This window comes from Rattus norvegicus, chromosome 1 (assembly GCF_021556685.1).
Source record: "Rattus norvegicus strain SHRSP/BbbUtx chromosome 1, alternate assembly SHRSP_T2T, whole genome shotgun sequence".
NCBI lineage: Eukaryota > Metazoa > Chordata > Mammalia > Rodentia > Muridae > Rattus > Rattus norvegicus.
This window is the reverse complement of record NC_141534.1, coordinates 48,360,001-48,370,687: the sequence shown is the minus strand read 5'-3', so window position 1 is coordinate 48,370,687 and position 10,687 is coordinate 48,360,001. Positions and strand designations below refer to the sequence as shown.

Below are 10,687 nucleotides of genomic sequence, written 5' to 3'. Positions count from 1 at the left end.
TGGCTCCATGCTGTGACAGATCCAGATTGGATGTTTGAACTATGTGTAGGAACTGAGACAACCTCTGCATTCTAGGAAGTGTGCTAAGCAGGGCCATGCAGGAGTGGGGGTTGGGCGGTGGGGGACAGTCCCTGTCTTGCAAAGCCTGTGGGCTGCATCAGGGAAGGATGCTGGGAACCAGCCCAGCACCAGGTATTGAGGAAAGTAGCAATGGGTAACATAGATGGTTTTCAGGGGCAAAAATTGGCTGGCTTTTTGAGGGCAAACGTTGCTTACTTTTAGTAATATTTACCTTTCTTAACTCTTTGCTAATCTAAAACCCAAAGTCTTTCTTTGGCTTCTGGTAATTAACCTCTGCTGCTTAGCAGAAGGGGATAAAGAAGAAAAGAGGGTTAATTGATAGGGCTCTTTTCTCCCTGGCCTTCTTATACCTTCTTAGACAAAAGTTTTGTAGAAAATTACCTCATAGATAAAGTGTTTCACAAAAGGGGAGTTACAGAAGGATGCCTATAATAAGTTCAAAGCAGTGTTTCGTTCTGTAAGCTCATTATAAGTTCAAAGCAACAGTTTCACATGTCCTTGCTTTATCGTAGTGCACACCTGTGGCTTCATTCTTGGATCTGACCTAGAATAAATGTTTTTCCTTAATCACAAATCTGTCCCAAGCCTATTACTTTTTAAAGAGTAATTGTGAAAGTTCATATTGCGTATTATGAACCATTTACTTAATATTCTACGAGGGGGCACATACTATTCTTGATTCTAACTTTATTACATCTTTCTGGCAAAGCAACTAAAACCAGCTCCTTAAACTGTCTTCCTAAAATTATTTGAACCAAATCAGGAATTCTTTAAAGTCATTAATTCATCTAACCATCATTAACTCATGAAAGTTCATCTTCATGTTGATCTGCAGGGAATTTGCTCAATAGGGCGTGCTGATGGTCAGGAACCATTAGACTCTGTATTAGTGACAGGAAAGGCCTATCAGCAGCAAGAAGAAACCTAGGGATGAAGCCTTTAAGGACTTTACATTCTTAGAGCGCACCCATTGTAGGTCATGCAAAACGGCGGGCCATCTCCAGAAAACTTACTTGCATGCCTTTCCTAGGTGGCTTCTGACAGAGGAGAAAGAGGATGAATTTCAGATGTGCTACAAAGCTGCACAGCCCAGGACAATAAGATACCGGGGTCTGCTATGGCTGAGTTTGGGGGAGGCTGTGTGGTGGAAAGGGAGAACTCATAATCAGTACAAAATCTCCACTCTTCATTTCAGAGAGCAGATTTTTATAATCAGGGACTTTCTGATTATAACTTCTGGAAGTTTCTGCACCTGACCCACTGTGACTTAATCCCGGGTCTCATGGGAGGATATATCTCAAGGCTTTTGGTTTCTGGGACAAAGTCAAAGAGTTTAAGGATTACACTCCCCAGTGGGTCCCTTCAGCACCAGAAACAACACTCATTTCTTGGTTACAGCACTGTGGCTCCCTCCAGGGGCTGCCATTCTGAGGACTCAGATCTGCAGTGATAACAAACAAACAAACAAACAAACAAACAAACAAACAAACAAGGCTTCCCAAATAGCTCCTGAAGCAAAAATAACCATTGGCTCCATTGGTCCATGTGTCCCCACAGCTGTGGATTGAGGCTCTTTCCTGAATACCCAGACTCACTGACTTGTCTGAGATTTAATGTCTCAAGAAAACACGGACTGGGTGCCTACTGTATGTGAGGGCTCCTGCTAGGAGCTGCGAGGCAAGGACGTTCCTTACAAATCTGCTTTCTTTCTTGGGACAGGAGAGATGATTCAACAGTTAGGAGCGCCGTCTGCTCTTCCAGGGAATCCGGGTTCAATTTCCAGCACATGGGTAGCTCACAACCGTCTGGAACCCCAGCTCCAGAGGTTTCAACACCCTTGCACAGACATGCAGGCAGGCAGAACATGCATAAAATAAAACCAAAGAAATCACAAATTTGCTTTCTCCTGGGATCTCACTCTCTGATGTAGGGAATGATAATGGCTTGTGGGTAGGAGAGGGTGTTTCTACCTTCCTGTTTCTGGAGGAGAGGCAGAGTGGGGGACATAACAGAGGCAGGCCTACTTAAGCTAAGCTTCTATGGACAGTTAAGAAAGGGGAATTGACCCTAGCTGGCTCCCACGCAAGCCCAGTCACTTCTCTCTTAGAGGCTGTAGAGGACACACATACAGCTGTGAGTGGCCTCCGTCCACAGTCCCGTGGGTGACCTCGAACTAAGTACCATGGCCATGGAAGGCCAGTGGGAAGAGCCCTGGAAGTGTTGAGCTCATGGGCTCACGGTGGGCTGGCCACCAGACTGCTGAGCCAGGGGTCTCCAGGACACTGGGCATCACATTTGCTTCACCCTAATGCTTCCCCCTTTCTTTCCCAAATGCAGCAGTCGGGGGAGCATGGCATAAATCACCTACTGGCGATCCCAGACACTTCTAAAAGGGGCTGTTGCGTGCAACCGACTTCACAAGAGAGCTGCTCCTTCGAAACGCTGAAAAGCCATAAATCAAGGAGCCTAATGGGTTTTGTCCTGTCTATTCAATATCTTCCAGGACATTGCATTTAGAATGTAATGCATTAGGAGGTGGGGTGCGGGGGAAATACAGCTCTCTAGCAAACCATGCCGGCACGCATATTTTCAAAGCAATACGCCACACTAAAAGCCTTTCCTTTTTCCTTGATACAAGGCCACGGCTGCTGCTCTTCCTGGTCACTCCATCACAACCTTGCGTCTCTCAGGAGTGCGAAAAGAATGTGGGTGGCAGCCCAGGCCTGGCACTCCAGCCGTGTGGCTTCAGGCCAGTAGGAACAGTTTTGAACTATAGTGCTTGTTTCCAAAGTGAACATAGAACTCTTAAAATTTCTGCATCAGCGTGTATTAACTGTATGATTGAATTTCCCTGTGACATTTACACACATGTGTATAGCATACTGAGATCACAGCTCACTTGACTCAGGGCATTTCTAATTACAGATAAGAAAGGCTACTTGGCAGCCATCCAAGCCATTGTCTTGGAACAATTCCTTTACCCTTGGTGTCTCTTGCATGAGTTAGCTTTGAATTTTGGTCCCCTGCTTTCTCACCCACTGATTCCTGAGGTACAGATGAAAGGGATTGTGATTGGGACAGAAACTAGGAAGGAGTCTCCCTCTGTCTCATTAAGAAGTGAATCACAGGATGACCCACATTATTGTAGAAATAGTGCGGGAGGGGGAGCATCCACCTAGTCCCTAGGGAGTGGGAGGACCAGGGAGGACCAGGGAGGACTAGGGAGGACCAGGGAGGACTAGGGAGGACCAGGGAGGACTAGGGAGGACTAGGGAGGACCAGGGAGGACTAGGGAGGACTAGGGAGGACTAGGGAGGGCCCCAGAATCCTCCTTTTAAAAAAAGGGAACGGCTGGCTGCTCTGTTAATTCAGAGGAAAAGGCAGTTTCTTCCTTCCTGCCTGGGGTACTGGAGTCTCCCTGAGAGCCTGGGGCAGGGTAGCTCCGTTCCCAGGCCCATCCATCTGGTCATGAGGGTTGGTTGCTCTCTTTGTTTGGGAAACTCTGCTTGGAAAACAAAACCATCATGCAGGATTTCTTCATCCCGTGGTTTGCGAGCCATCAAGTTGCTCATAAATTAGATGTCATTTGAGCAGTCACATGGCAAAGACTCACGGCTAGACTCGGGCTGGACGCCTAGCTTTCAGACTTAATTTTTTTTTGTTGTTGTTGTTTTCTTTTTCTGTTTGTTAATAAGTCATTGATACAAAATATTTATGAAAGAATAAAAACAGAGACAGATAAATCCAATGCTCTTTATTATCCTTTATGTCTGTCTATATCCAGGTCTCAGAAAGAAGCTTAATTTCAGAAAAGCCCTCCCTGGATGGGGTGTGGATTCTCCTCCTTTGCCTTGGATCCCAGGGTAGAGCCCTAAATGAAAGCCTGTCTGTCGACCTGCTAAGCCAGAGTCCAGGCTGTGACATCTGTGGTACCTCAGCCACCTCAGATCCTTCTGAACCCATCCTTCTTGGTCACTACTCACACCCTGCCTCACTTGCCTGTCAGCCCACCTCCAGCTCCTGTTCCCTGGGTCTGGATGGAGAAGACAGAACTAGACGCCACCATCCTGCTGTCTTCCCAGAGGTTAGGGAATTACCTGAAGCTATGGTACCTCCATAGCCACCTCCCGTGGGAACCAAGGACCCCACTGTTGTTTTAAAGCAGACAAAATAGGCACAAGCTCCAACCGGACAAAATCCTGGCATGGGGAAGGGGAGGCAGACAAGAAGTTCCACCTCTAACCAAAGGCATATTGCATTTGATTGTGGCCGGGTGAGGGAAAATCACTTTTCCTCAGCAGAGGGGCATTTGGAGTATTGTCCATATTCCAGGACTGGTACCAAAGAGGAGGAGAAGGAAGAGGAGAAAGAAGAGGAAGAGGAGAAAGAACAGGAGGAGGAAGAGGAGGAGGAGAAGAGGAGGAAGAGGAGAGGAAGAAGAGGAAGAAAAATATGAGAGGCGGTAGCTACCACTGAGAGAAGGAAATGGCTAATACCAGCCCACAGGGCAGCTACAGGAACAGTATTTAACTAGACTTTCTGTTCCTGCCACAGGGGCAGAGCTAGTTCTCAGACCAGTTAGGTCATGTCTGCTCAGCACCCACAGGTCGTGGAGGAGCTTCTGATTGCCTCCAACTTCCTGATTGGTGGCAACAGAAGATTCACAGCTCGTGTGTGTGCACCGGAGCCGTGCCTTGGGGGACTCTGAGGAAAGATGGAGGTTGATCTCAGGACTTGGCTGGAGGTGGTTTGAACTGCAGTCTAGTAGATAACTAGCAGCCTAGCACATGCCTAAACTTTGGGGAATTTTTTAGGGTCGGAGCACTGTGTAATCAGTTTCCTCTCTGGCTTGCCTTGCCTCTGATTCCATTTAAAAGATGGACTAGGCAAGGCTGGGCTGGTTACGGTTATGATGATTTAAATGTACTCAGAACAGCCTTGTATTCAGGGCTATGTGGACTCAATACCCACATTCTTAACACTTGGCCAGATTTCTCAATGCCTAAGACTTCTCTTTGCTGTTGGCAAACTCATATTTTTCTCAGAGCCAGAAAGAACAAGGACTGCCCTGGAAAACTCTGAAAGATAATTAGGAAGCCACTTCTTGCTGGGAAGTCTGGGACCAGGTGTGTGGGGCTCAGAGGGAGCCCGACTCCACTGGGAAGAGACACCCATAGTCTGGCCCCCTAGTTGGCGGTTGCCAAGTGTATATATGAGAAACATAGTGGCTTTCTATGGGGCTGCACTGTGTCTCTCTGGCATCTGTAGGTCGAAGTCCCACCCCCATATTCAGAGCAAAGACCTTTAAGAAGGGAATCTGCCCCCGCCAGCGGGGACCCAGTTATTCAGGGTCCCGAAGGGGCGCTACCCTTGGGCCTAAATGGGGGGCGAGAGAAGAAGGAGACCAAGCAAGATTCTGTTGTCAAGGTCTCGTTTATTGGGATGAACAATGCAGCTTTTAAGGCTTTCAGGTAGGGGGAGTGACCTTTGTGAAACATGAAGGAGGGGGAGATGAGGGTATAGGCAGTGATAGCTGGAGGCAAAGAAGTCAGGCGATGAGGTCAGGTGGTGGAGACACTGGGTGTTGACTGAGGAGATAACTGGTATCTGCTCGAGCTGAGGCATCCCTTGAATGTTATCTTCCTGTGCCGTAAATTCATGGGAGAGGCTTTGTCCAACAATCTTAAGACTTATGGCAGTCATCTTAGGGGTGAGTCTCTGTGGCCAAACAGCCCAGAGTCACTTTGAACCATGCAGTCAAAAAGCGGCTAGGCCCAAATCCAATATGGCTCCGTGCAGGAATCACTCTTCAAGGGCCAGAACTGAGAATACCCGTTTACATTTCTTTTAAAAAAATGTTTTTCTTTAGCTCAAGATTTCCATCATTTTCTCTGGAAAATTGGGAGTGTGCACAACACCTCTTACTCTTTCCTGCCTCCCAATCTCCTGTAAGTTTACATATGTTGAACTTGACAATGTGAAAAGAAAACCAACGTATACTGAATAGATGTGCTTTCTAGCTTCCTTTGTTCTAACAGTCTTGTCTGGGTGTTTAGGACGGTTAGCTTCTTGTTTGCAATGCTCTCTCCCTCCACCTCCTCCATCTACCTTCGGCTTGCTCAGTTTCTTGCAAAATTAAGTTAAACAACCATTTCTCTCTGCTTCTCTCTGTCTCTGTCTCTCTGTCTCTGTGTCTCTCTCTATCTCTCTGTCTCTGTCTCTCTGTGTGTCTCTGTGTCTGTGTCTGTCTCTCTGTCTCTGTGTGTGTGTGTGTGTGTGTGTGTGTGCACATGTGTATGTGGGCATGTAGGTGTACTGGCCTGTGTGTATATGGAAGTCGGGTTGACATTGAGATTGGGATGTTTTCCTTAATCCCTTCTCCATCTTATGCTTTGAAACAGGATCTCTCTTGCTGAACCTGGGATTCCCCATTTTGTCCACACTGGCTGGCCACTGAACTCTCAGGATCTGCCTGCTTGTCTCAGTTCCTGCCCCCAGCACTGGGGTTCTAGATTTGAACAACACGCCCTTCTTTTACATGGATGCTGGATATCTGAATCCATGTCTTCATGCTGGAAAAAAAAGTGATTAAAGCACTTTAATCACTGATATTCCCAGACCCCCATAAATACTAGTTTTTAAAGAGTTCTAAAACCAGAACATCTACAGCTCCTGTCACCCTCAGGTAATATGAGCACTGTACAGAAAGGCATTCTGTGTCTGCACCACAGCTTAGACCAGTGGTTCTCAACCTTCCTAACGTTTGGACCCCTTAACACAGTTCTTTATGTTGTGGTGACCCACAACCATAATTTTATTTTGTTGCTACTTTGCTTCTGTTATGAATCATAATGTAAATATCTGATATGTAGGGTATCTGATATGTGGCCCCTGTGAAAGGGTTGTTTGACAACGCACAGGTTGACAACTGCTTTGAGGACCCCTCAGATGGAGATAGTAGGTTTGGGGGATTGTTCTAAGGTCCCTCAGAACACAGCCTAGGAGTCAACCTGGACCAAGTGTAAAACCCACCCTTAGCTCTGACAAGAACTGTGAGACGGGGCTCTCAGAACCATCCTTAGGCGTGAATACTTACTAGAGAGACTCTCAGAGCTCAAGAAAGCTCCTCAACTCACAGGTCCATTGAAGTGGAAGAATCAATAGCATGGGTGGGTGAGACAGGTTCCAGACAGAACAGCACTGACCTTTCCGATATCTCCCAGTGAGGCTGTACCCATCGATTCCAGGCTTCAGGTGAATACTGCTAAGCGGGGACGTTCACCCCTTCTCTAGTCCAGCGTTTAGACTTGTGTGGTGTAGACATGATGATCACTGTCTGACTGACCTCTATTCCCTTCAGAGAGGAACTGCCCCCAAATGGCTCACTATGCCCTCAGGTAAGATACTCTAACCAGACAGAACTTTCCAGAGCTTAGGGATTTCTTCTCAGGGCCAAGAGCAAAGGCCAACCCCCCGTCTGGTGAGGGTAATCTTTGAGTGTACGCAGTGTCTTGTGTGAACCGTGGTGGACATGAACTGTTTCTACGCCAGGATGAGGTAAATAAAGACTCTGGCACACACGTCTGGAAACTTCTCGTAGCACTGTTGATGGAGTTCTGCATTCCAGGTGATCTCATCATGGGGGATTATGGCTTTTCCTTCATATGCCTAGTTTTGTTGTTTGGGTAGTTTCTTTTAGCCATGGTTTAGTGGTTTAAGAGCACTTGGTGAGGACCCGGGTCTGGCTCCTAGCACTCACATAGCAACTCAAGGGCATCTGTAACTTCAGTTCCAGGCGTCTGACACCCTCTTCTGGCTTCTAACGGCACTAGGCACACACACGACATAGAGGCATACCTGCAGGCAAGACACCCATCCACACAAAATAAAAATTAAAAAATATTCATGTATCATGGAGGAGATTTTCTTTTTTTTAAAGATTTATTTATATATATTTTTAAAATATTTATTTATTTATTATGTATACATCATACAGCTTTCTGTCTGCATGTGTGCCTGCAGGCCAGAAGATCACCCCAGATCTCATTATAGATGGTTGTGAGCCACCATTTGGTTGCTGGGAATTGAACTCGGGACCTCTGGAAGAGCAGTCAGGGCTCTTAACTATTGAGCCATCTCTCCAGCCCAGAAGGGATTTTCTTAAAAACTAGGAACTGCTTTTGCTTACTGAAGGCTGGATCATCAGTGGCCTTAGCTCTGTTCTCACTGTCTGGAGATGTTCTGAAGCCCTGGATATGATATTTCAGCTCTCTGCTTAGTGTTCTTTGAGTCTTAAATGGTCCCTAAAGGCTGTGTCCTAAGGACCTGTCCCCCAGCTTGTAGAACTGATGGGAAGTGGCAGAACTTCTAAGAGGTGTTGTGGGATGAAGAGACGCTCGGTCACTGGGGTGCACCCCTGAAGGATACGGGACCCTGGCTCCTCCTGTCTCCTTTGCTACTTGGTCATGTTGAGGTAGGCAGCCTTGCCCCACTGTATTCTCTGGGCTATATGTTTGGCTTTGGCAAAGGTCTGAAAGCGATAGAGACATGACCATGGGCCAAGCCTTGGAAACCACGAGCCTAAGCAGGTCTTCTCTCAGTATGGGCGTCTCATGTCTTTACCACCACAACAAAAGGTGGGTTCACTGATCTCCAGGATTCCTTTTTATATGACGGGGTAGGGTGGGCAGTTTTGATTAATATTTTTTTCAAAGCTTGTTTTAGAGCTTGATTAGAAAATATATTTTTATTACAACTCATCATTTTTCCTCACGTAGGCAAAGCCATCCGTGTTTCCTATTCTAATCTTTCTTGTGTTATTCATTCCATCTGATAGGAAGATTATGGTCTGGACCATTAAGCCAATGCCAGTAAGAATGCGCAGGTGGGAAGACTAGGGGGGTGGGGCCGAGTTCTCCAGGCTGCTGATGACTTGTAATTGATTATTCTTTGCAGAAGCAGGTTACACAGGAACTCCTCCCTCATTTATTTCCTAGAGGGAAACCCCAGAAAGCCCTAAAATCCTACATACACATGGGAGTGCTCCTTGCTAATCTCCACGGTCTGTGTGTCCAGGAGGTGACAGGTCTGTGATGGATCTGTAACTCTCAACCCTTCCGTTCCTTGGTCTGTGCCCAAGTCTCACTCGCAGTGACTTCATGGCTTTGCCCCAGCCTGGTGGGGAACCCACCTACTTCCTGGTTCACTACTGTGGCGTATCTCAGCATCCCGGTGACGGGCAGATCATTCTTGGCGCCTCCTGGGGGCTTGTGTGTACTCACTGACTAAGATTTTAAAGGATTTACTTATTTATTTTATGTATATGAGAATCCCATGTATACCTGTGTGCCAGAAAAAGGCATCGGATCACACTGTAGGTGTTTGCGAGCCACCATGTGGTTGCTGGGAAATGAACTCAGGACCTCTTAACCACTGAGCCATCTCTCCGACCCTCCCTGACTCTTATATACATCGCTGAGGGTCTAGTGGAGTTCTGCTAGTTACTATGTGTTATAGAAAAGGAGGTAATTCTGGCTTGATTAAAGGAAAATGTGGGCATTCCCTTTGTTTCTGCCTTTAGAAAAAACACAGCCTTCCACCCAGCTTCAGAAGAAGCAGCTTCTCCATGACAGGCAATGGGAACGGAAGAGAAGGTCTGAGGAAGATTTTTAGCCGTACATATCATCATGGTGAAGAGATGCATCAATGGAGGCACCGCCCCTGCCTTTCACAATCGAGGATCTGCAGATACAGCAGCCCAGGCGGGGGCAACTCGTTCCTTCGTTCCTGAAGACGCAGAGTCAGTGGACAGTACAAGTACCAGATCTCAGCGAGGCTGCTGTGTCCAGAAGGAACCTGGCTCCTTCTACAGGGGGCCCTGTGCAGTGTGGGGGTGTGTGTACCCCTGGGAAGAGTAGACAAGGACAGAGATCTAAACGAGGGTGGTGTGAACCTGAATGGTCACGTGGGTCATAGAGGCTCTTCATATTTTACATCGTCAGTCCCTTCCTCATGTTTGGGATTAGATACTACTGTCCATGTCATAGAGAGGGTCTTGCTGGGCCTCAACTTAATCTGAGGCTATTACGGGTACATGAAGAGTCCTACCTGGCAGTTCAGTGAGAACGGGGGTAGGGCAATCCTCGGTGGCCCCTGAAGCTGTCTGCTCTCCTTACCTCCAGAGAGGATGTCCGTGTCGATCAGCTGCCAGGCTGACCTGAGACAGTAATGAAATCTCCATCCACAGAATAGATCGCAATCAGGAAGTGCAGATGCCGCAGACAGATATGTCTGCCCACGAGATTCCTCACGACAGGGTAAGAACAGTCTCTGTCTGCTGCCAGCTTCCCTCCCGGAGTGTGAGAGAGAAAGGGAGTCCGGGTCAGGCCTGTGCTGGCACCTAGGAGTTCTCTAGGGACAGAAGAATAGGCACGCGAATGCACAGCCTGCTAACGGGGACAATGAGCTCAGCTTGGAGGGTTTCTTTTTCCCACTAGAAATGGGGATAAGGTTATCGATCTCCTGAGTACTCAGTTCCCGCCTTTTCCCTTGCCAACCAAACCCTAAGGTTTGAGGTAGCCATGTGCTCAGTGATAACATATGCCCC

General features: G+C 47.3%; 1 protein-coding gene across 4 annotated transcripts in view; it reads right to left on the bottom strand.

Annotated features, from left to right (window-relative positions):
• Window positions 1–5,495: 5,495 nt before the first annotated feature.
• Window positions 5,496–10,687, bottom strand: part of Zdhhc14 (zDHHC palmitoyltransferase 14) — a 270,303-nt gene continuing 265,111 nt past the window's right edge. Inside the window, exons 9-11 of one of the 4 annotated variants that reach the window (XR_015635207.1) lie at window positions 10,257–10,491; window positions 7,178–7,938; window positions 5,496–6,653 (exon numbers count right to left, since the gene is read on the bottom strand). Coding sequence is in view for 2 of the 4 variants with exons in the window: in XM_087580720.1 (XP_087436846.1) it covers window positions 10,165–10,491 (327 nt within the window). In the remaining 2 variants the exon portion in view is untranslated. Of the gene's footprint in view, window positions 7,939–8,900; window positions 10,492–10,687 lie in introns of those variants that run through there. The other 3 variants (XR_015635206.1, XM_087580725.1, XM_087580720.1) reach the window with 3 other exon arrangements.